The sequence below is a fragment of the Lissotriton helveticus genome, chromosome 5_1, assembly GCF_964261635.1.
Source record: "Lissotriton helveticus chromosome 5_1, aLisHel1.1, whole genome shotgun sequence".
Lineage (NCBI taxonomy): Eukaryota > Metazoa > Chordata > Amphibia > Caudata > Salamandridae > Lissotriton > Lissotriton helveticus.
The window spans coordinates 302,546,623-302,571,880 of NC_136065.1; the positions used below are offsets into that span (position 1 = coordinate 302,546,623).

Consider the following 25,258-nt stretch of genomic DNA (forward strand, 5'->3'; position numbering starts at 1 on the left):
GGCTGCAATCCTGCCAAGAGCCCTCTCGGACCACTCACCGGTAGTCCTTACCTTTCGGATAGGCCCGGGTAGACAGCCCTTCCGGTGGCGTATGTCGGGGTGGCACCTTCAGAAAGACGAGTACAGGGAACACTTGACCAAAGAGATTCACAACTACCTGGTCTCCAATGTGGGATCCGTGGACTCCCCGGCTATCCTATGGGAGGCGTTAAAGCCCACAATACGGGGTGTCGACATATCCTGGTGCGCAGCGGCGTGCAGGGAGCGACAAAGAGACTTGTTGCAGCGGGAGGCGGCCATCGAGGTGCTGGAGCAGAGGGGCCGGGAGGAGGGTGGCGGGCCGGCCAGACGCCAACTTGCACTGGCTCAGCAGCAATACACCGCGGTTTTGATGGAAGAGGCGCGACAGGCCTGGTTGGCCATGCGTAGCCGTGTTTACCAATGGGGCGACAAATCAAGTAAGATGCTGCACCGCTTATGTCAGGGTACGCTCCATGAACAGCCTCTACCCCAGTTGGTAGATCCGGAGGGGGGCCCGTCACTGAGTCCTCGGCCATTGCGGAGAGCTTCACAGCATACTATAAGGCACTGTATGCATCCAGGGAGTGTCTGGCGGTGGATGTAATACAGCGGTTTATCGATGATCTTCCCCCGCGGTCGGTCACAGACGACGTGCGGGACTTATTAGACAGGCCACTATCTGACGATGAGCTGGGCTCGGCTCTGGGCGAACCGATTCCCGGCAAGGCCCTGGGCCCAACGGTTTCCTGTGTGAATTTTTTCGGCGGTTTCATATGCAGCTGGGCCCACATTTTAGCCCGGTGGTTGAGGAGGCACGCAAAGGGGGTTCGCTCCCCCCAGACTGGAGGCATGCAGAAGTAGTAGTCTTTTTGAAACCGGGCAGGCCCCCCGAAAATCACGCGTCTTACCGCCCCATTTTGTTACTCAACACGGAGGCCAAGGTCCTTGCTAAGGCCTTGGCTAACCGGCTCAGGCCTCATATCACGGATCTAGTCCACCCCGATCAGGCGGGCTTCATGCCTCGGAGGGCGACTCGCCACAATATTAGGCGCGCCAAATGTTGAGATTTCAGCTTGGGTGAGATTGAGGGAGCAGGCGGCGTTATTTCTGGCGGATATGGACAGGGCCTTTGATTCCCAGAGCTGGACCTATTTACTTGCCCTGCTGCGGCGCCTTAATCTTGGTCCGCGATTCATGGCGTATCTTCAGTTATTATATACGGGCCTTACGGCGTCTGTGCGAGTGGGGGGGGGGGGATTTCGCGCTCCTTCCCGGTCCGGAGGGGCACTCGGCAGGGCTGACCCCTCTCCCCTTATCTTGTCGCGCTCGACATGGAGCGCTTGGCGGCGTGCGTCCGCATAGATGCCCAACTCAAAGGTTTTAGGTGGGCACCAGGTCTCACCGACAAAATAGCACTATATGCCGATGACGTCCTGTTTTTCATTACAGACCTAGTAAATCAACGCTGTGGTTCCTGGGAAGCCGGGGGCGGGTGGGCAGCTGGGCTTCTGGCTTGCAGCTCGCTACCGATGGGATGAAATATCTGGGGGTGTACTTGTCGGAAGAGGCGAATGCCTCCCGCGACCGCAACCATACTCCGGTATGGGACCGCGTGCGCGAAGACTTGAAGGTTTGGTCTCGCATGCTTTTAACGATCTATGGCAGATCAACTATTTTTAAAATGGTGGCGCTTCCCCGCTTAGTGTACCAACTACAAAATCATCCCTTCAGGATTCCGCCCGATGGTTTCAGCAGGTCAATTCGGTGTTGGGTGGATTTTTGTGGGAGGGGGGGACTGCACGGGTGGCCTTGCGAACATGCTTTTATCCACCTACACGGGGGCTTGCTACGTCGGACGTTCTCTCCTATTACCAGGCGGCGCACCTGCTGGTGCTCAATGAGTGGTGGAATGGGGATCGGGGAGACCCGGCCTATGCCGTGGAGTGGCACTTAATGGGATCTGAGTCTGTACACACCCTGTTATACTCCGCTCCGCGCCGGAAGTGTCTTACGTCTGTCACACAGGTGGTCTTTTATGTTTGGAAGCAAGCACTGGGTAGGATGGGGTGGTGGAACGTGCGGACTCAGGAGACTCCCCTTTGGCACAATGGTCGATTTCCTGATCTGAGAACCCTGCGGGGGTTCGAGGGCTGGGACGCGATAGGGATTTCTTCCTTAGGCGATGTCATGACAGGAGGTACCCTGAAGTCCTTTCAGAATTTACAGGAGGAATACGGGATGCCACGTTCCCAATTCTTTAAATACTTGCAGTTTAGACACGCGCTGCTGCCCTACCTGACTGACTTGGGGTCTCTCCCTGAATTTAGTCCTCTTGAGGCCAAGGTTTTTATGGGTGAGCTCCTAGACAAAAGAATTTCATGCATCTATCAAACCCTGGTGCACCACTGCTCCACCGACCTCCACAGACTTAGGGCTGCATGGGGAGGAGACGTTGGGGACTTAGAGGAGGAGGACTGGGCAGAGGCATTAGCTAGTCCAAGGGGTGCCGCAATCTCCACGCGCTTACGCCTGATCCAATTTAAATATCTGCAACGCACATACTTCACCAGAGAGCGCCTCTGGAGGGCGGGCATGATCAGCTCACCTGATTGCCTTCGTTGTGGGGTGGAAGAGGGTACACTAATGCACACTCCTGAGAGGAATTTTACTCATTTATTCCAATACTTGGATGAAAGTTAAATTGGGGAATGGAACACTGCTCTCCAGAAAAATCAATACCAGCAAAGGCCTCAAGCAGGGTTGTGTCCTAGCCCTCCATCTTTTTAACCTTTTTATGGCAGACCTAACATCAAGTCTAAATAAGATCCCATCCCATCCACCTAAACTTGGCTCCCTTCCTCTAACTCATCTATCCTATGCAGACGATGTGGTATTGTTGAATCTAACGAAGATTGGCATCCAAACGTTACTAGTAGGGCTGGCAGAATTTATAACCAATAACAACCTGGAGATAAACACAACAAAAACTAAAACAATGCTTATCACCAGGCGGCGGACAGCCAGTACACACATCTACCTGGAGGGAACAAAGCTAGAGGCCGTGTCCAACTTCAAGTACTTTGGCTTCTACTTCGATAATCGACAAAGCCATCAGCAGCAAATGTCATACATCACTCAGAGATCAAATTCACTCTCATTTGCTTTTAGATCTTTGGCCAAAAAGCTCACGGGGCCATCATGCAAACCTCTACTGGCAACAATAAAAGCAAAAGTTCTACCAACCCTGTCATACGGCAGTGTAGGATTGCATGGGAAAGATGCGGATCTGCTTAACAAAACGCAGACAGCCATCTTCAAATCTATCTTCCAAATACAACAGGGAGCCTCACCAGCTCAGACGAGGTTAGAATTTGGAACAGTAAATGAAACAGTGGGAAGAAAATACGCAAGTATTAAGTACTGGTATACACTGAAACAGAACACGTCAGCCTCGGAATTGCACCAAGCACTATGGGAAGAAATTTGATCCGACACTAAATCCCCATACAATCAGTATCTTGAAAACTCCATAACTGAGACTGGAACAAGAAAACTTTGGGAACTTAACCTGCCTTACCCGGCGCTCAAACGGGCTATAAACAAGTCGACAAAATTCCACTCTCTCTTACTTGACATAGCCACGTTTAGTACCAGAAAACACGCATGGATGGTCATATCAAATTACAAAACACTTGTGGCAGCCCCATACCTAACAATCACATTTCCAGCTCACAGAAAACAGAAATTAATGAGACTCAGTTTGGGGATATTTCCATCGATTATGGACCAACCAATCTGGGTGCACAATGGACCAAAAATTTGCAGACTATGCGGGAGGTGCAACGAGGACTTTATTCATCTTGTCTGCATCTGCCCGAATCTAGCCCAAGCTCGTAGCTCCCTTTTAAAAAAGTCTATGAACGAGCGGGGTATAAGAACGTGCAGATCTGCAATTATGGCAACCCTGAACCCAGCAGACACGCGATTGAACTGCCTATTACTAAAGTTCCTTGCAGCCCACTCCCAAGCGCTAAAATACACCATGGCACCCTGTCAACAAAAGGATAACAAAATTGTGGTAGCTCGGGGAGAGAGCTCTCCGTAACATGAAAGAGGAAAAATCAGGAACTTCAAAATTAAGCTAGACAGACTGCATTTTAACTACACTTCATTCGATTTTAAATAACAAACTCGGTATTAGACGGAGAGTGTTATAGAATAAATTAACCGAGATTGTATATATATATTAAGAAATTTTAAACACATTAGTCGATTCCTTTAAAATGTATTGTTGTGGTTTTAATTAACTGAAACAATAAAAATCTTTTTCATTTTTTTCCACTAATGCACACGGTCTGGGGGTGCTCGGGGCTGCAAAGGTTCTGGAGAGGGGTGTTTGCCTGTATGTCAGAAGTCTTGTGGTGGGGGCTCCCACGTACACCGAAACTAGCTCTGTTGCATGTGAGGGAGGGGATAGGGGGCAATAGGTACAAGCGCCATCTACTATTGTTGGGCCTTACGCTGGTAAAGAGAGACATCGCCAGGGCGTGGAAGGCGCCTCAAGTTCCGCCGTTAGCGACCTGGAAACACGGGATGGACTTCTGTATGGGTCTTGAGCAACCTGTGTTTATGGCCAGGGGGTGCCCTCGCAAGCATTTTAAGATCTGGAAGAGATGGGCGGATTATAGAGGGTTGGACCTGGACCCGCCGCCTGAGAGGACTACCCTTCCAACAATTTGACTGGTGGCACATGTGTGGATAGGAGGGAGTGTTCCGCTGGACTGGGCATGTAATATTAAGATTTGTCCGTGTATATAGGTGGCAACGTTGGCACAAACGGAGGGTGGGGGCGGGGGGGTTGTTGATTTAGGAACAAAATGTCTAGGATTATACTGTTGATGTATTAATGTGTGCAGACGACTCCGGGCTCCGGAGCTATGCATTATATATGCTCAAGACAAATAAAATCTGTTTTAGAAAAAAATAAACAGGAAAGCGCCTGGTTCAGACGGCCTACCAACTGAATTTTATAAAAGCTACATTGATATTATGGCACCAGTATTGAAAGAAGTATGTGAGGAATCCCTAGAGGTAGGAATACTTCCCCCCCTCGATGAGAGAAGCCATAGTCACATCCCTGCTGAAACCGGAGAAACCCCCTACATCTTGCGACTTCTATCGGCCATTGTCACTGATGAATTGTGACACAAAAATGTTAGCAAAAATATTGGCTAATCGGCTGTCCCTACCAATGGACAAACTCATACTTCCTGATCAGTCAGGATATGTGCCGGGTAGGGCAACCCCACACAACTTCAGAACCTTGTTGTCCTTGATCCAGACAGTAGCGCCTGAATTCCCACTCACTGCGGTGTTTCTTGATGACCCAAGGCGTTTGATTCATTGGAGTGGGACTACTTGTTCGGGGTCTTGCAGAGGATGAGGTTCCCGCTCTTGTATCTATCATGGCTTAAATTACTGTATCATCAACCCACAGCCAGGATATTGATTAATGGCCATTTGTCCCGGCAGCTTACAATCTCCAGAGGCACATGTCAGGGGTGCCCACTTTCCCCACTCTTGTTTGCTATCGCTGTGGAACCCTTAGCCTCCAGGTTGCGTCAAGTTCATCAAGATAAAGCATTCCGCTGCTGTCTACGCCAAATATTAATATCACTCTATGCAGATGATATAACGCTATACATCAGAGATCCCCAGGACAACATTAACCCTCTGTTGCGGGAGTTTATAACATTTGGCAGGTTATCTGGCGTTAACATTAATAGGGGGAAATCCCAAGTATTTCCGCTTACACCAGCAGTGATTCAATTCCAACTTGACTTCCCGCTAGAATGGTGTCATACGTAGACTTACGATATCTCGGCGTACAAATTACCAGAGACAGGGAAGAGACCATAAGAGCGAACTACGGCACGGCCATTACCCGGTTAACTACCAATATTACATGATGGATATCGTTGCCCCTCTTGTTGGCAGGGCAGGCATTGCTCATTAAAATGATAATACTCCAGCAGTTTTTCTATTTATTTCTTAATGTTCCCTATCATCCTGGGAGCTTTTTCTACACCACATTGTGTTCCAAACGCATTAGATTGCTCTGGGGGGGGGGGGGGGGGGGGGGGGGACAGAGACTTAAATGGTCAACGATAACCAGGCCGTACGACCAGGGGGGGAGGGGAGGGGGGGCTTCGATGTCACTGACTTTGAGGTCTATTTTTTGAGTGCTCAGGCGCATTATGCCAACTTCTGGGTGCATCCTCCTAGCTATACGCCGCAAGTGTCGGTGGAGGACTGGTTCGCAGATCCAATACCGCTGAATGGACTGATACACGGCCATGCACACACACACGTGACACCACCCACTACCGTAACTGGCACAGTCGATGCATGGAACCGGATAACGTCAATCCTTGACTTGCCCCTTCTCTATTCCCCTAGGTTACCACTGTCATATCATCCTAGTCTATCCCTATTACAGGAAAAAGGATTCCTAGACTTATGTAAGCAGGCTAATATTAACACGTGGGGAGGCCTTTTTCAGGAGGGAATATTTCGCACACTAGAACACTTCATGCAGGGAGTAGGACACACACCACTGGATGTATTCCTATGTGTACGACTGAGGCAAGGAATGCGATCGATCCTTCCCGACTTCCCACAGGAGCCAGAATGCCTGATGCCATTGCACCTACTATTGGGATCCACTGATGGAAAACACCTAGTGTCAGGCCTATATAGTACTATACGTATGCACAGAGTGGAAAGTACTAGCCCAGCTAGGCTACACTGGGGGGAGGATTTTGGGCAAGATATAACTGATGACCAGTGGCAACACTGCTGCATGCAGACGGCCTAGTTCTCGGCTAGCTGCAGGCTGAGAGTGATACCCTATATGTATCTACACCGCCTATATTATACCCTGATAAAGAAACTTCGATTCAAGTTGACTGATAATGACAGATGTGAGCGATGTTAACAGCCGGGGACGGGTTTCCTGCATTTGGCTTGGGAGTGCACGAGAATACAAGAGTACTGGGAACAGGTGTTTGCGGCGCTGGAACAGATGGTCGATGATGAACTGAAGAGGGACCCACTGCTGGCGCTTCTTGGGCACACAGCACAGATACCTAAAACGTACAGGAAATTTACAGCTATAGAGCTTTTATTGGCAAAACGGAGGGTGGCATGTAGGTGGGGGAGAGGCCAAACCCCAAAATTTAAGGAATGGATAGCAGACCTAGTGTATTGCCAAGAACAGACTTCCACATATGCTGAACTGCTGTCACAAGCTTCTAGACCTATGGACATATGGGGGCCGCTACAAGGATACCTCCTCTCGCAGGGCTCCGTAGACACGACTACCACGACCTCCCTGACACATGATCAATAGGAGACATGCTTAAGTAATTGGCTATTTTTGGTTTTTTTTTCTCTGCTCTTATGCTACATACACGCAAAAATTGTTGCACTTATTGGAGGAGAAGGAATCTAGCATCAGTAAAGGGGAAAGATAATGTGTAAATGACTGTGTATAAATTGCGGCCTTGGGATGGCTCAAACATGTCGCTAAACTACTGTTTGTGTCTATCCTGTGTTGTCACTCTGTATACAAATGTACTGCTCTATGTAAGATGCTGGAGATAGATTGTGCTCTGAAAAGGATAATCGATGTCCATTAATTTTTTGATGTGCTAACTCTGGACATGTTTCACAATGTAATGATTTCAAATAACAAATAAAAGTTAAAAACATTTTTTTTAAAGTCCCCTATGCTGTAAATTAAAAGTCTTGGAAAAATATAATCAAATATACTCTAAACAACATCAAAGGAACAGGTCGAAAGGCATGTCAAATAATTCCCTACATCATTTCAAACCCAAGTGAAGAAAAGAACGTGAATAAGAAAACCCAAATTAACTACTAACCTGCAAAGAAAGTCTCCATCAAATCATTCACCTATGTAAGAATCCACAAATACACCACATAATGGCATGAGCAACACATTATGCTCACTCACCTAAGGGCTTTGGGAAGTCTCACCTATGCTTGCCACAGACTGTGAAGACTGGGTAGTAATAATCAGTGCATGACACAGGTGCATAACTACAACATATCTATAAAATCATGCTGAGCTAAGCAGAGAATATCCAGGGGCAGGGGTGGTCAAACAGTTGCTCTTCGGCTTGACACAAACCAAATATGGGAGGGTTATTCTGCAAAGCAAACACAAGGAGATGATCAACGGAGCGCTGAAACTTTTCAGACACTCACCCCCAGTCACAGATCTGGGTTGAATCCATCATCGTTCTTTACTTCACTTTGCCACCCCAGTTCAGACACAGCCATATGCAAATCAGTCTTGACCCTGTGCTTAATGGGTACAGTCCAGCCAGAACTGCCAAGCCATGTCTTCCCTGGACCGGAAACAAGCATCCTGGGACCGGTTTCTGGCAAATAGCTGTCATCAGCAAGGCTAGCTTGAATCCAGTGGCAAAGTGAGCAAGGGACGCACGTCTGGGCATACCCTGCCAACTTAGGGCAAAGAAAGCAAACACAAGGAGACGATGGACAGAGCGCTGAATCTTTTCAGACACTCACCCCCAGTCACAGATCTGGGTTGAATCAATCATTGTTCTTTAGATTTAGCGTTTAAGCAGAGAATATCGGGGGGCGGGGGTTGGTCAGAACAGTCGCTCATGGGCTTGGCACAAACCAAAGATGGCAGGGTTAATATGCAGAACAACAAGAGAAATGCCAATGCTGATATCTAAATTTAAACCCCAAGTTTCCTGGACTGCAAAGGCGAATGTACAATGCAACCAAATGCTATTTAATAGCTCTTTATTTCAACCAATCTTCTCTAAAAGGTCATTTGAAATTCAAACAGGGATCACAATTAAATTATAAACCGACAGTGGAAATGGACACTAAACATAAACAAAAATCACACATTCCTTCATTATACATTACTCAGGCGTTTCACAATCATACCTCATACATCCATACAAACAAAAACTCACTCAAGTGGAGAATGGATAAACCAGATGAGGAGAAAAGAGTCTGCCAACAACAATATCTACAGTACAATGAATTTAAAATACACCATATACAAATCAAAGCATTGTTTTCAATTCATTCAAGAAAACCTATACACAACCAAATTTAGGTGTATGGTTGCCACCAAAGGAATTGCAAACACATTAATTAGCAAAAACAAGCAACATGGCAGACCCGAGGGTTTAAATTTAGATATCAGCATTGGCATTTCTCTTGTTGTTCTACTTGATTGGGCTCAGCCTTGCTGATTGGAGCCTCACTCTGTTTTGTTACTAGGGTTATTATGCAAGCATTTGTGATACAGAATCGCACTAGGATTCAGACTGTGCGCGCAATTTTTCACCTCTGCTCAGAGTGCATTTAGACAGGAAGCTAGCAATCAGAATCACAGGTAGGTGGGGAGAATCAGAAAGGTTTCATACGGGAATGTTGCTGACGAGGGGGGTTTAGGAGAGCTATCTGTTGATTATCTACCACCGATGATCCAGGATCACATATCTATTTTGAGGTTATTGGCCTGGGATCTACCCTGTTCATCCAGACACTGAGTGAGCTGAACTATTGTAACTAATGCACACATACCACACATTCTACAAGGGTTTGTCAGTGAAGTCTTTCTGGCCTGTCCTGGCCCCCCCCTGGCCCTACTTAACAACTCATTGGCCACTGGGGTGGTTCCAGACTCTTTCAAACGGGCTGTGGTGACACCCATCTTAAAGAAGGCCAATGCTGATCCAACGGTTTTGAGTAACTATAGACCTATCTCTCTTCTCCCCTATTTGGGGAAAATCTTGGAAACTTATGTCACCCGCTGCCTGAGTGCCTTCATTGAGTCCTCATCCTTCTTGGAGGCCCAGCAAGCGGGATTCCGCCCTCTCCATTCCACCGAGTCTGTCATCGTGGCGGTCATGGACACCCTCAGAAGGGGTGCCGATAACAACATCTCCCAGGCTCTTGTCCTGTTGGACCTGTCGGCGGCTTTTGACACGGTCGATCATGCTATTTTGATCGACCGTGTCAGGAACGCCGGCATTCGGGGCATGGCCTTGGAATGGATTCGGGCCTTTCTGGAAGGCCGTTTCCAGGCAGTGCACCTGTCTACCTTTTCTGCCTCTTACTCCCCTTTGTCCTGCGGTGTCCCTCAGGGCTCCGCCTTATCTCCTTTATTATTTAATTTATATATGCAACCTCTGATTTTCTCCCTGCATAACTCTACTGTTACCACCTTTAATTATGCAGACGATTTACAGTTAATTTTTCCCATTGATACCTCCCCCTCCTCTCGTATCATTTTTCAGTCTACCATGCTCGAGATCTCGGAATGGATGTGTCATAGCCAACTTAAATTGAACCCCACTAAGACGGAGATTGTCCTGGTGGGTGGAGTAGCCAACCCATGGAATGACAGCTTCTGGCCTCCCTCACTTGGGCTTCCTCCTTGCCCCGCTAAATCTGTGAAGAGTCTTGGCGTAGTCATCTCCAGCGACTTATCCATGGGGCCCCAGATCGGTGCAGTCACGTCATCCTGCTTTTTCCATCTACGCAGGATACGTAAAATCTGTAGATTCTTTACCAGAGACGCACTGATCCTTGTCATCATGGCCCTAGTCACGTCGAGAATTGACTACGCTAATACTCTGTACGCCGGTATCCCTGCATACCTTCTTCACAGATTGCAACTTGTGCAAAATCAGGCAGCCCGCCTGGTTTACCAACAACCACGACACCAGCATGTCTCGCCACTACTGCGAAGCCTTCATTGGCTCCCAGTAGCTCAGCGCTGTAGTTTTAAATTGGGTTGCACAATTTTCAAAGCCCTCTCTGACCTTGCCCCTATTTTTATCTCTTCTAGATTGACATGTTATGTTCCCTCTAGAGACCTTCGCTCTTCTGGCCACAATTTGTTGGTTGTCCCAAAAATCAAACGGAAAAAACATGGCGGCTCCTGTTTTTCCCTTTGTGCCCCCAAGACCTGGAACTCCCTCCCGTCCGCTCTTCGACATTGCCCTACCTATGAAGGATTCCGTAAAATGTTAAAAACCTACCTTTTCCAGTCTGCTTTTGAATAACACTCGCCTCCCTCATCCTACATCTGTTATGAGCGCCATGAAACCGTTTGGTGACCGAGCGCGGTATATAACTTTTTAACATAACATAACATTGTAAGGACATGCGGAAACAACAGATTTCTCCCATGTTCTGAACATACAAGAAAGGCTATTGTGGTTTCCCCATACGTGCCTGCCATAACATCTTAGACTTAGGGGCACCTGAAAAGTTATCTTTCTTGCTCGGCAGTCGAACGGAGCGTAGATGTGGTTTCACCTGTATAACTAACACACCATTTTCAAAAATCACACTGGGTCGTTGGGTCAAAATGTATTGGCCTAGTCCCCCACATTGCTTGGACTGGGCAGGTAAGATTAATATGTGTTGTCCAGTGCACACCTACCACACATTCTCCAGAAGCACACTGGGATTCAGGGGAGACTGGATCTTGCAGAGGGCCTCGAGGTAGTTCTCCTGCTTCATGCACAAATGCATCGCCTCCTTCACCTCCTTAAGCTGGGCTTTTGTGACTTTCTGGGAGTTCAGTTTGACAAGGTCATTCAGGGCCCTCATCTTCGTAAGAGCTTCCATCTGTGGAAGAGGCAAATAACATCTTCAGAAGCTTAAACAGGAGAAAGAAATAGTCCGGTGAAGCATTCGGAGTAAATACCAGAAATCAGGAAAACAAATATTAAATACCTGTAACTACAGTTCTCCAGCATTGTTATCTTTCATGGATTCACATGCTTTAATCATTCCCCATTGTCAAAGTGGAAGCATTGAGCAATAGCAGTCCAAACAACAATGTGCCATAAAAAAGAACTGAACCAAGAGTAATGGTTTAGTGGTTCAGCTCCAATCAATCAGCAGGAAGTTTTCTAAAATTCACTCTGCCACAGGCCACTATAGCTCAGATTTCAGAATACTAGTGTGAACAGGAAAAAAGAGAAGTTAAATATCAGAGGAGGGAGAGTCATGTGATATATGAAAGATACAAATCGTGGAAAACTGTAGTTACAGGTAAGGTAACTTATTTCTTCTCAAGCATTGGGCCTTTCATTGATTCAGATGCTTGAATCAGAATAGCAAGCAGTATCAACATTTTTCAAATAAAGGAAGGAGCAAGAACAAGGTTCATCTTTGAGAAAAAGGCTGCAAAGTTATGCTAGGCGTATTTATTCCGTTCTGTTCTCGCGTCAGCCCGGGCCGTCGCGTGCACTACCTCGCTGGTGCTGCGCACGGCCGTTGGCCGATGCAGCCCCACCCACTCATTCATTCTCCTGCTCTGCGGGAGAATTTGCACCGCGGTTAAGCGGTTATAAAGCACACTATCTCCTGTGAGGGCAAGTGCGTGTGCCTAGTCCTGCCTATTGTAGATTGGTTACGTGAAATGCCAGGTCTTCAGCTTCTTTCAGAATTCAAGAATAGAGGAGGATGAGGCTCTGAGGTGGAGTGAGAGGTTGTTCCACGCTTTAGGAGCACAGTAAGAGAATGCTTATCCTCTTGATCCGGCTCTAGGTGTGAATAATATATCTGCTAGTAAGAGTCCTGCAGAGCAGAGGTGTCTGGATGGTTGATGGAAGAAAATACGAATGTTCAAGTAAAAGGGGCATGAATTGTCTCGTGCCATGTGTGAGGCTTTAAATTGAGCACATGTGTGTATCGGAAGCCAGTGTAGTTCCCTGAGGTGTGTTGTTATGCAAGTGTTTTGTGTAGGAGATTGAGGATGAGTCTGGTTGCCAATTTTTAGGTGGTTTGTAGTCTTCTAGTGAGTTGCTTCGTGTAGACTGTGTTCCCATAGTCCAGCCAAATGGTGAGTATAGGATTCCTTGCTGAGAGTATGTTCAGATAGTAGTGCTTTGTCAATATGTGACAGTGGCAACTCTAGAAATATCCACCACTGGAATCCCAGAACTCCATGGTGCAGTTCAGCTACACTTCTTATGCAACGTACTCTGATTTTGTCTGCCAGTGACTGGTTGGCTTTGTCGTGGCAGAATATATTAGCAGCTGCAATCCCTCAGGTAATACCTTGTTTAGAAGGTTGACCTTATTTCAATGTCCGAAACAGAGGCAGAGCTGATCTAACTAAGTGGGTCTGCCCTAGACATTTAAAAGTAAGGCAGTTTCTAAAAACTAAACTATGCAATGTCCTTTCAGCTCCACTGAATGGATTAAAAAAAGAAAGAGCTGACAACAACAGGTTCAATTACCAAGGACACCAGAATCCCCAATGGCCTTGTTTTTTTCTTTCCCTCTGCTATGCTCTCCCACCTTCCAAACTGACTGGGATAGATATCTTGGGAAGTGGTTTGCCATAATATCAAAGTTTTAATAAAGACCTGCAAGTAACTCTTCAAAAATTACTACCAGCATATTGCCAAGGTAAATGTGCAGTTAGAACTGCACATTTGAAGTTGTAGTTTGTAGCTTAAAACATGGCGGAATGGAAGACAAGGAAATTCTACTTGCTTCTAATCCTAGTTCTACATCACAGGGATCTTCATTGAAGTCATAAACCTAGGATATATTTACGCTGGCATGCAGGGATTACCGAACACTTCAATTCCATATGACAGGATGTGTACTTATCTGAAAGGTCCTGGCCTGACCTGACCTGGTCAGAGCCGGTCGCTCCTCCCGCTGTGTGGCCCATCCTGAGTGTGCCCGGTATCCGCTTGCTGCCGCCGCTGCCAGTATTGTATCTGCCCCCTGCCCCCCCTGACCTGTATTGTGCAGTATTGTGCCTGTAATTGTTTTATCGTTTGCATCGTCATCTGTTGTGCCCCTGTTCTCGCTCCCCAGTGTTGCGCCAGTATTGTATCTGCCCCCTGCCCCCCCTGACCTGTATTGTGCCTGTAATTGTTTTATCGTTTGCATCGTCATCTGTTGTGCCCCTGTTCTCGCTCCCCAGTGTTGCGCCAGTATTGTATCTGCCCCCTGCCCCCCCTGACCTCTATTGTGCAGTATTGTGCCTGTAATTGTTTTATCGTTTGCATCGTCATCTGTTGTGCCCCTGTTCTCGCTCCCCAGTGTTGCGACAGTATTGTATCTGCCCCCTGCCCCCCTGACCTGTATTTTGCAGTATTGTGCCTGTAATTGTTTTATCGTTTGCATCGTCATCTGTTGTGCCCCTGTTCTCGCTCCCCAGTGTTGCGCCAGTATTGTATCTGCCCCCTGACCTCGTTCTCCAGTATTGTGCCTGATATTGTTGTTATCGTCCACTGTTGTGCCCCAGATTGTTTTTATGCCCCCTCCGCCGTCTTTCTGCCGCTGCTCCACCCCGCTCCCTGCCGCTGCTCTCCCGCGGCCCCACCCCCGTTCCCTCCAGCATCACCGCACCGCTCCCCTCCCCACTCGCCACCCCGCTCCCGCCTCCCAGCTGCTCCTCCCTCCCACGGGATACAAAAGGTGGTGTCTGCGAGGCGGGGAGCTGTGACCTGACCTGACCTGGTCAGAGCCGGTCGCTCCTCCCGCCGCGTGGCCCATCCTGAGTGTGCCCGGTATCCGATTGCTGCCGCCGCTGCCGTTGCCAGTATTGTATCTGCCCCCTGACCCCCCTGACCTGTATTGTGCAGTATTGTGCCTGAAATTGTTTTATCGTTTGCATCGTCATCTGTTGTGCCCCTGTTCTCGCTCCCCAGTGTTGCGCCAGTATTGTATCTGCCCCCTGCCCCCCCTGACCTGTATTGTGCAGTATTGTGCCTATAATTGTTTTATCGTTTGCATCGTCATCTGTTGTGCCCCTGTTCTCGCTCCCCAGTGTTGCGCCAGTATTATATCTGCCCCCTGACCTCGTTCTCCAGTATTGTGCCTGATATTGTTGTTATCGTCCACTGTTGTGCCCCAGATTGTTTTTGTGCCCCCTCCGCCGTCTTTCTGCCGCTGCTCCACCCCGCTCCCTGCCACTGCTCCCCCGCGGCCCCACCCCCGTTCCCTCCAGCATCACCGCACCGCTCCCCTCCCCACTCGCCACCCCGCTCCCGCCTCCCAGCTGCTCCTCCCTCCCACGGGATACAAAAGGTGGTGTCTGCGAGGCGGGGAGCTGTGACCTGACCTGACCTGGTCAGAGCCGGTCGCTCCTCCTGCCGCGTGGCCCATCCTGAGTGTGCCCGGTATCCGCTTGCTGCCGCTGCCAGTATTGTATCTGCCCCCCTGACCTGTATTGTGCAGTATTGTGCCTGTAATTGTTTTATCGTTTGCATCGTCATCTGTTGTGTCCTTGTTCTCGCTCCCCAGTGTTGCGCCAGTATTGTATCTGCCCCCTGACCTCGTTCTCCAGTATTGTGTCTGATATTGTTGTTATCGTCCACTGTTGTGCCCCCTCCACCGTCTTTCTGCCGCTGCTCCACCCCGCTCCCTGCCGCTGCTCCCCCGCGGCCCCACCCCCGTTCCCTCCAGCATCACCGCACCACTCCCCTCTCGCCACCCCGCTCCCGCCTCCCAGCTGCTCCTCCCTCCCACGGGATACAAAAGGTGGTGTCTGCGAGGCGGGGAGCTGTGACCTGACCTGACCTGGTCAGAGCCGGTCGCTCCTCCCGCCGCGTGGCCCATCCTGAGTGTGCCCGGTATCCGCTTGCTGCCGCCGCTGCCAGTATTGTATCTGCCCCCCCTGGCCTGTATTGTGCAGTATTGTGCCTGTAATTGTTTTATCGTTTGCATCGTCATCTGTTTTGCCCCTGTTCTCGCTCCCCAGTGTTGCGCCAGTATTGTATCTGCCCCCTGCCCCCGACCTGTATTGTGCCTGTAATTGTTTTATCGTTTGCATCATCATCTGTTGTGCCCCTGTTCTCGCTCCCCAGTGTTGCGCCAGTATTGTATCTGCCCCCTGCCCCCCCCTGACCTGTATTGTGCAGTATTGTGCCTGTAATTGTTTTATCGTTTGCATCGTCATCCGTTGTGCCCCTGTTCTCGCTCCCCAGTGTTGCGCCAGTATTGTATCTGCCCCCTGACCTCGTTCTCCAGTATTGTGCCTGATATTGTTGCTATTGTCCACTGTTGTGCCCCAGATTGTTTTTGTGCCCCCTCCGCCGTCTTTCTGCCGCTGCTCCACCCCGCTCCCTGCCGCTGCTCCCCCGCGGCCCCACCTCCGTTCCCTCCAGCATCACCGCACCGCTCCTCTCCCCACTCGCCACCCCGCTCCCGCCTCCCAGCTGCTCCTCCCTCCTCCCGCCCCCCCCCACTCTCCATTTATGGCAGACTCCGCGCGTGCGCGCAGCGGGCGCGCCGAAGGCGTGCCAAAGGCAAGCCCGTCTGCGCCTGGACCGCGCCCGACCCCCTGGCCCCCGCAGATGCCATCCCAATCGCCGGACGTACGACGCGGTCACCCTCAACGCACTCAACACCGGCCGGACCCCCGGCTGCCAACAAGCCACCCCAGGACGCACCCACGGACCCTTCGCCTGCCAATCCTGCGAGTTCTCCTGCATCCGGACCTGCACCGCACCCGCCAAGCCGAGCACCAACAGCAACCACCTGAAGTGCATCCTGCTCAACACCCGCTCCGTCCACAGACACTCCGTGGAACTCTGGAACCTGCTCGACACCACATCTCCAGACGTGACTTCATCAGCCCACACGCCCTCCCCTCCGCTGACTACATCCTCCTAGGGGACCTCAACTTCCACCTGGAGAACAACAACGACAACAACACCACCACCCTGCTGGACAACCTCGCCAACCTCGGACTCAAGCAACTGGTGAACACCCCCACCCAATACGCCGGCCACACGCTTGACCCAGTCTTCTCCTCCAGCAAGTACATCTCCTTCAGCCACTCCACCGGACTCCACTGGACAGACCACAGCTGCATCCACTTCAGCTTCAGAAGGACCACGAAACACCATCACCCGCAACAGGTTCCCCGCAGGAGCTGGAATAAGATCACCACCGACCAGCTCACCACATCACTGAACCAGAACCCTCCAGCCAGATCAACGGACCCCAACCAAGCAGCCAACAACCTTACTCAGTGGATCACCAACTGCGCTGTCGACCTCGCACCCCTGAAAAACCATCCTAGCAGGCCCGGAAGCAAGAAAGCCTCCTGGTTCAACGACGACCTCAAGAACTCCAAGAAGAACTGCCGTACCCTTGAGAAAGCCTGGCGAAAAAACCCGACTACAGACAACATGACCGCCCTGAAGCACGCCACCCGCAAACACCACCAGCTGATCCACACCACCAAGAAGTCAGCATTCAAGGATCGACTAGACAACAATGCACACAACAGCAAGGAACTCTTCATCATCGTCAAAGAGCTCTCCAACCCCAGCGCCGGAAACAACGACATCACTCCCTCACAAGACCTCTGCGACTCACTCGCCTTGTTCTTCCACAGCAAGATCGCAGACATACACAACAGCTTCGACGAACAGACCACGCACCCAACCACAGAACCAAGGACCCCCACCACCACCCTCCGCGCCTGGACGCCGGTCAGCACCGAAGACACCATCCACACGATGAACACCATCCACTCCGGAACGCCAACCGACCCATGCCCCCACCACGTCTTCAACAAGGCCGACTCCGTCACCGCACCCCAACTCCAGGACATCATCAACTGCTCCTTCAACACCGCCACCTTCCCGAAGAGCTGGAAGCATGCCGAACTCAGCGCCCTCCTGAAGAAACCATCAGCAGACCCCACAGACCTCAAGAACTACCGCCCCATCTCGCTCCTCCCGTTTCCTGCCAAAGTTATCGAGAAGACCGTCAACAGACAGCTTGCCGCCTTCCTCGAGACGAACGGATCCCTCGACCACTCACAGTCCGGATTCCGAGCCAACCACAGCACCGAGACCGCCCTCATCGCAGCCACTGACGACATCCGAACCCTGCTCGACAACGGGGAAACAGCGGCCCTCATCCTCCTGAACCTCTCCGCAGCGTTCGACACTGTCTGCCACCGCACCCTAGTACAACGCCTCAGCAACGTCGGAATCCAAGAGAAGGCACTGGAGTGGATCATCTCGTTCCTCGCCGGAAGAACCCAGAGAGTCTGCCTCCCCCCGTTCAGATCCAAGGCCACCGAAGTCATCTGCGGTGTACCAAAAGGATCATCACTCAGCCCCACCCTCTTCAACGTCTACATGAGCCCCCTCGCGGCCATCACGCCAACACAACCTCAACATCATCTCCTACGCCGACGACACCCAGCTGATCCTCTCCCTCACCAATGACCCCGCCACCGCCAGAACCAACCCTACATGAAGGGATGAAAGACGTAGCCGAGTGGATGAAGAACAGGCGCCTGAAACTGAACTCAGAAAAAACGGAAGTCCTCATCCTGGAATCATCACCCTCTGCCTGGGACGACTCCTGGTGGCCCCCTGCCCTGGGCAGCGCACCCAAACCAACGGACCACGCACGCAACCTGGGCTTCATCCTGGACTCCTCCCTCTCGATGACCAGGCAAGTCAACGCCGTCTCATCATCGTGTTTCAACCTCCTACGCATGCTCAGAAAGATCTTCAGTTGGATCCCCACCGAAACCAGGAAGACGGTCACCCAGGCACTCGTCACCAGCCGACTGGACTACGGAAACACCCTCTACACCGGAACCACAGCCAAACTGCAGAAAAAACTCCAACACATCCAGAACACCTCCGCACGACTCATCCTGGACATCCCCCGACACAGCCACATCTCCGGACACCCGAGAGACCTGCACTGGCTCCCTGTCAACAAGAGAATCACGTTCCGTCTCCTCACCCACGCACACAAGGCCCTCCACGACCTGGGCCCCAGGTACCTGAACAACCGCCTGACCTTCTACACTCCCACCCGCCAGCTACGATTGACCAGCCACGCCCTTGCCGCCGTTCCACGCATTCGAAGAGCCACCATGGGAGGAAGATCCTTCTCCTACCTGGCAGCCAAGACCTGGAACTCCCTCCCCATCCACCTCCGTCTTACCCAAGACCACCTCTCCTTCAGGAAGCAACTCAAGACCTGGCTGTTCGAGCAGTAGCGGACCCCTCTCCCCCAAGAGCCTTGAGACCCTCCGGGTGAGTAGCGCGCTATACAAATTTCTTGATTGATTGATTGATTGATTCTGCCATTTTCAATGACAGAAAGAACCTCCATAGTCTACACAGGCTACATGTTTTTCCTAATCCCTTTTTTCATAAATAAGGAAGCACTAATTCTCAGAACTGCTGCTTAGGAAAATCTTATGGAATTATACTTGAATGGAAGGAAAAAAGGTAATTTCATAGGCAGAATGCAAGAAAAAGCTAAAAGCATCCACTGGTCCTTTATGAAGTCAGCATCTTCCATATCTCAGCATGTCTAGCAGTGGCAGTTGCCTAACTGCCTCAGTTCTTTTTGAGGAGTTTGTGCAAATGTAAAGTTAAGTAAAGACCTTCCCACTGTTGAAAACAGAAGTCTGGGGAGCAGGAAAGATTGCATATAACTTCCTGTCACCTACAATGCACAACTAGGATTAAATGCAAGTAAAAATTACTTTTGCATTGTACAATCGACATTGTTAGTTATAAAAGTAGAATAGAATAACAAGCTCATCACCCAAAAAAACCTTGCAGTCTCAAATTTAAAAGAGAATCAAGATTCTTTGACCACTAGGCAAAAATATCTTACCAAAATGGTTCCTCAGAGCAGCCTTTCCAATTACTGTGTTCTTTCTAGAATCAGAGTTCTGACAGCAATATTCGACAAAAGTATAACTATACCAATGTGTAGCTGCTTTATACGTGTTTAGGACAGGGACATTTGTTAACCAAGTAGGAGTAGCAACTTCTTCTTTTGTCAAAAGAGCTCTGGGTTTGAAAGGCAAACGTTTGTTGGCCAGCTGATAAAAATATTGAAATGCAAACGTTTTTTGGCCAGCTGATAAAATATTGAAACATACGAAACTATCCATATGTACATGGATTGTTTAGATCTGGGTAACCCACATTTCATAAAGAGGTTTCTAATTAAAACTTTAGGACTTGGGGGCGTGGCTTACCCCGCAATGATGGCGGTCGTGTAGAGCAAGAGCTCCGACCAGCCACCACATATCCTGGGGGGATATCCTGGCCCTAATCATCAGTGAGGGCGCTTCTCTTGCCTGTGGGGTCGCCGGCACCGGGTGAACTGTCCGGTGGTAGCAGCGGCGACTTTCCGGGCTCCCGGGTACGCGTGGAGCTTGGGCGGCACAGAGCGGCCTACGCATCCTGCGGAGACTGCAGCTGGGGCCTCGATTTTCGTGAGGCCCGGCGGGCGACACCATACTGGCACAGACTGCGGGGGCTGAGAGGTGGCGGCAGGCGGAGTGCTGCTCGCTCAGGCGCGGACGGAGCTGAGCGCGCCTGCGATCCTGACTCTGCAGCGGGACGGCGAGGGAGGTGCATTGGACGTGGCGGCTCCTGTGGATCTTGGTGGGAGCTCCGCTCCGAGGCTGCCTCCATTTTGAGGCGGAATACGAATTGCAGGAAGGACCTGCATCGAGGAAAAGGCATGGGGTGCCATTGTCTATCGGACTGTGATCACAGCTTGGAGCTGTGCTTGGACCACGTTTCTGGGACATTGGCAGTGCTGTGGAGACTACCAGGTGCGATTGGCAACCACCTACAGACAGTGGTGAGCGGGGCAGGATGGTGGTGTGCAGTGGGGTGCTTTGGCCCTCCCTCCCCCCGTGTCGATTCCCCTGGTTCTGGGCTCCTTCCTCAGGCGGTGGGACTCGGGGGCCAGGTCGGGCCCCGGTGTGGGACTGCTGAATCTTGAGTCTCGTGCTGTGGGGCAGGTACGGGGGCCCGCTGGGATAGCTGCTCTGATCTCCTGGCCGGGTCCCCAGCGCGGTCGCCCATAACCCTCTCTGCTGGTCCAGCGCTGTAGTGACCGGGGGGCTGCGCTGGTGCTTCTGTGGACTGAGTCCAAGTGACCAGTGGCTCATAGAGGCGGTATCGCTGTATTACTGGCTGCCCTGGTGGACCTCTGGCAAGCCGGTGGAGATGGATATAGGAGGGGAGAGGCGTACTGCGGGGATCATCGGCCGAAGCCACGATGACTGGGGACCGTGCAGGAGGTGGCCGCATCAAACAGGGAACCCTCGACAAGTTTACACAGGCGGGCCAGGCGGCTGGTGCTGTGGGCTCACAGACTCCGGCGCCTGATAATGCGGCGTTGTTGGCAGCTATCACGCAGTCTAGGGACATGTTAGACGCCAAGATCGGGGCCGTGGGAGCGGATGTGACATTGCTCAGCCAAGATCTGAGGAACGAGGTTGAGAGGATCACCGGCGCGGAGACCCGTATATCAGAAGTGGAAGACGATGTGTCCGTGCTTAAAAAAAATGTCGCAGCCATGGAAAAGATACAGAAGGGCTTGGCCATGCGGGTCGAGGATGCGGAAGGACGGGCGAGGCGGAACAACCTGCGCTTTGTGGGATTTCCAGAGGGCTGTGAGGGCAATAACGTGGAGCGCTTCTTGGTCCAGTGGCTGGAGAGCTGGCTTCCACCGGACGCTCTGTCCCGCTGCTTCGTGGTGGAGCGGGCCCACCGGGCTCTGATGCAGAAGCCCCCAGTCGGAGAACGCCCGAGGCCGATAATTGCGAAATTTCTGAACTACTCTGATCGGGACACAATTCTGCGACAGGCGAGGATGAAGGCCTCTCTCACACATAACAATGCTACTATCCTGATCTTCCCGGATTATATGCGGTTGGTGCAGCAGCAGAGACAATCCTTCCTCGCGGCCAAGGCCCGTCTTCGTGGTGTTAAACGACAGTATGCCTTGCTCTACCCAGCGCGACTGCGGGTTATTTATAAGTCGCGTCCACTGTTCTTCGACTCCCCGGAAGAGGTGTTCAGATGGACAGATGAGACGGTAAAAATTCGAGTCAACATGGCGGAGAGTCGGATTCATCCTCGAGCGGTAGGGTCCGTGAAGGTCTCCGAAGTCAGCAGCGATGCCGTAGGAGGTCGAGGTCTGGACGTAGATCGCGCTCGGGCTCCACATCCCTTCCGAGTGAGCCGGCGCTGGAGCAGCAACAAGTAGCCGAATGACAACTTGGACTACTATATTGGACTGAATGTGTGGTAATTGCTGGTGCTTGGGTGCGCGAATCCCTAGTGCTGGAAGTCTGACCCAACAGGTGTGGGTGGGAGGGAGGGAGTGAACGTCCCTTAGTTATGGGTTGTCATGGGGGGATCCATTTGAGGGGGTGGTTCTTGTTCCCCTGTTGGGGACTGAGCTGCGATCCGACCGCGACAGGTGCTTCCTTGTTTGGGAGGTGCGGTCTGGAGGGTGGCAGGGGGGTTTGGCGTTTGGGATTGGAGTGGGGGGCTGGTTTGCGCATGTTTCGCTGCTTTCTAATTGCCATGTTGTTAGCATGCTGAGCCGCGGGGACACCTGCAGTTTACACAGTACTATTTCCACATGTCCACTGCTGACAAGGGAGGGCGGGTAGCCCCGGGGTCCCTGCGCATATTGAGTTGGAATGTGCGGGGAGTGTTAGACAAAGTGAAACGGGGGGCGGTTCTTAGCTATGCCAAAAGGGCCGGGGCAGATGTCCTATTACTTCAAGAGACTCATCTACTGGGCACGAAGGCGCTATGCTTACAACGTTTTGGGTTTAACCAGGTTTACCACTCTGGGTTCACAAGGCGCTCTAGGGGAGGTCGCTATCCTTATACACCGTAGGATCCCATATATACACGATAAACTTTGGTCTGATATACAGGGCAGGTATGTGTTTGCACAGGGTAGGATGGGGGGAGATAGAGTGACCTTTGGCAGTGTATATTCCCCGCTGCCGCTGCAGTGGCCGTTGGTGGAGAAGATCATGTCCCTTTGGTGCGCTATGCCGGATACCCTCTCGATTGTTGGTGGGGACTGGAATGATGTAATGGATATGGATAGCGATAGGTGGCGGCTGATGAGGGAAAGGGGGTGGGGGGACCCACAACCAAATTACATGCCCTGGCCACAGGACCTGACTGGACAGACACCTGGAGGTACAAAAATAGTGCGGTAGGGAATACACTTATCTTTCCACGGTGCACAAATCCTTTTCCAGGTTGGATTATATATTTGTCCCTAGGGGGTTGGCCCATAGAGTACTATCGGCGGAGCTTCTGCCGAGAGCCCTGTCTGACCACTCGCCAGTAGCTCTCACGTTTGGCGTGGGCATGACCAGGCAGCTGTTTCGGTGGCGCCTGTCGGGTGGCACCTGCTGCAGGAGGATTACAGGGAGCATATGACCAGAGAGTGATCACTATCTGACTTCTAATGTGGATTCTGTTGACTCCCCGACCACCCTCTGGGAAGCCTTAAAGCCCACGTTGCGGGGGTAGATATCTCCTGGTGCGCGGCGGCTCGTAGGGAGCGGCAGAGAGATTTGGTACAGCGCGAGGGAGACCTGGAAGCGCTGGAGCGCAGGAGTCGGGAGGCAGACGGGAGGTCTGCCAGGCGACAGTTAGTTCTGGCCCAGCAGCAATATGCCGCGGTGTTGATGGAGGAGGCGCGGCGGGCTTGGCTGGCGACTCGTAGCTGGGTGTACCAATGGGGGGACAAATCCTGCAGGATGTTGCACCGTCTGTGTCAGGGCACGCTTCATGCCCAACCCTTGCCCCAAATCTTGGATCCGACGGGTGTGCCCATACTTGAGCCCCCAGCGATTGCGGAGAGCTTTGCCGCGTATTTTGAAGGGTTATATGCGCCTCAGGAATGCTTGACGGCTGATGTGGACCAGCGATTTATAGATGATCTTCCCCCGCGATTGGTTTCGGATGAGGTGCGGGATCTCCTGGATAGGCCCCTGACTGACGAGGAATTGGGCACAGCCCGGGGTGAGCTGAATCCCGGTAAGGCACCGGGCCCCAACGGCTTCCCCAGTGAATTTTTTCGGTGGTTCTACGTGCAGCTGGGTCCGCGCCTTCGTCCGGTGATTGAGGAGGCGCGTGAGAGTGGTGTGCTCCTTCCGGACTGGCGAAATGCAGAGGTGGTGGTCTTTCTGAAACCGGGAAGGCTCATGCGTCCTACCGCCCGATCACGCTGCTCAATACAGAGGCTAAGGTTCTGGCTAAGGCTCTGGCTAATAGGCTTAAGCCTCATATTACGGATCTGGTGCATCCGGACCAGGCAGGCTTTATGCCCCAGAGGGCGACTCGGCACAATATTAGGCGTGCCCATATCGCAATCTCCGCCTAGAGGAGTTTGGAGGAGCCGGCAGCCTTGTTTTTGGCAGATATGGATCGGGCTTTTGATTCCCTGAGCTGGACGTATTTGTTTGCTTTGTTGAGTCGCCTTAATCTGGGCCCGCGCTTGTTGGCTTATATACGGCTGCTATACACGGACCTTACGGCGTTGGTGCGCGTTGGGGGTGCGGTCTCCAGGTCCTTCTCGGTCCGGCGGGGGACGCGTCAGGGCTGTCCCCTCTCCCCTTACTTGTTCACGCTCGCTATGGAGCCCCTAGCAGCGTGGGTGCGCATTGATGCCCAACTCAGAGGCTTTCGGTGGTGCTCGGGTCTGGTAGACAAAATAGCGCTATACGCGGACGATGTTTTGTTTTTCCTCACTGATCTGGATTGGTCGGGGCCGCGGCTGTTGCGTATCTAGCAGATTTTTGGTGAATCCTCTGGTCTGTACATGAATCCGGGTAAGTCCACGCTGTGGCTTCTCGGTGGACAGCGGAGGGTGGGTGAATGGGCATCGGGCCTTCAGTTGGCGACGAGAGGGGTGAAATATCTGGGGGTGTTTCTGTCGGAGGAGGCGGCGGCGGCTGTCTCCCGGGATCACAACCTCACCCCGGTTTGGGATTGCACGCGCGAAGACCTGAAGGTGTGGTCCCGTATGCCCTTGTCTATCTATGGTAGGTCAGCTATTTTTAAAATGGTGGCACTACCTCGCCTAGTATATCAACTGCAGAATCACCCATATCGGATTCCGCCCCGCTGGCTCCAACAAGTGAACTTGGTACTGGGTGGGTTTTTATGGTGGGCGGGGGGGATTGCTCGTGTGGCACTGCGGACGTGCTTCCTATCCACCTATACGGGGGGTTAGCCACATCGGATGTGCTCTCGTATTATCAAGCGGCGCACTTATTGGTCCTGAATGAATGGTGGTATGGCGATAGGGGCGACCCGGCCTATGCGGTTGAGCG

General features: G+C 51.5%; 1 protein-coding gene across 2 annotated transcripts in view; it reads right to left on the reverse strand.

Moving 5' to 3' along the window:
• Positions 1-25,258, reverse strand: part of PIK3CD (phosphatidylinositol-4,5-bisphosphate 3-kinase catalytic subunit delta) — a 628,820-nt gene that overhangs the window by 183,844 nt on the left and 419,718 nt on the right. For both annotated transcript variants that reach the window (XM_078642291.1, XM_078642292.1), the window contains exon 17: positions 11,552-11,739. In XM_078642291.1, coding sequence (XP_078498417.1) covers positions 11,552-11,739 — 188 coding nt within the window. The remainder of the gene's footprint in view (positions 1-11,551; positions 11,740-25,258) is intronic.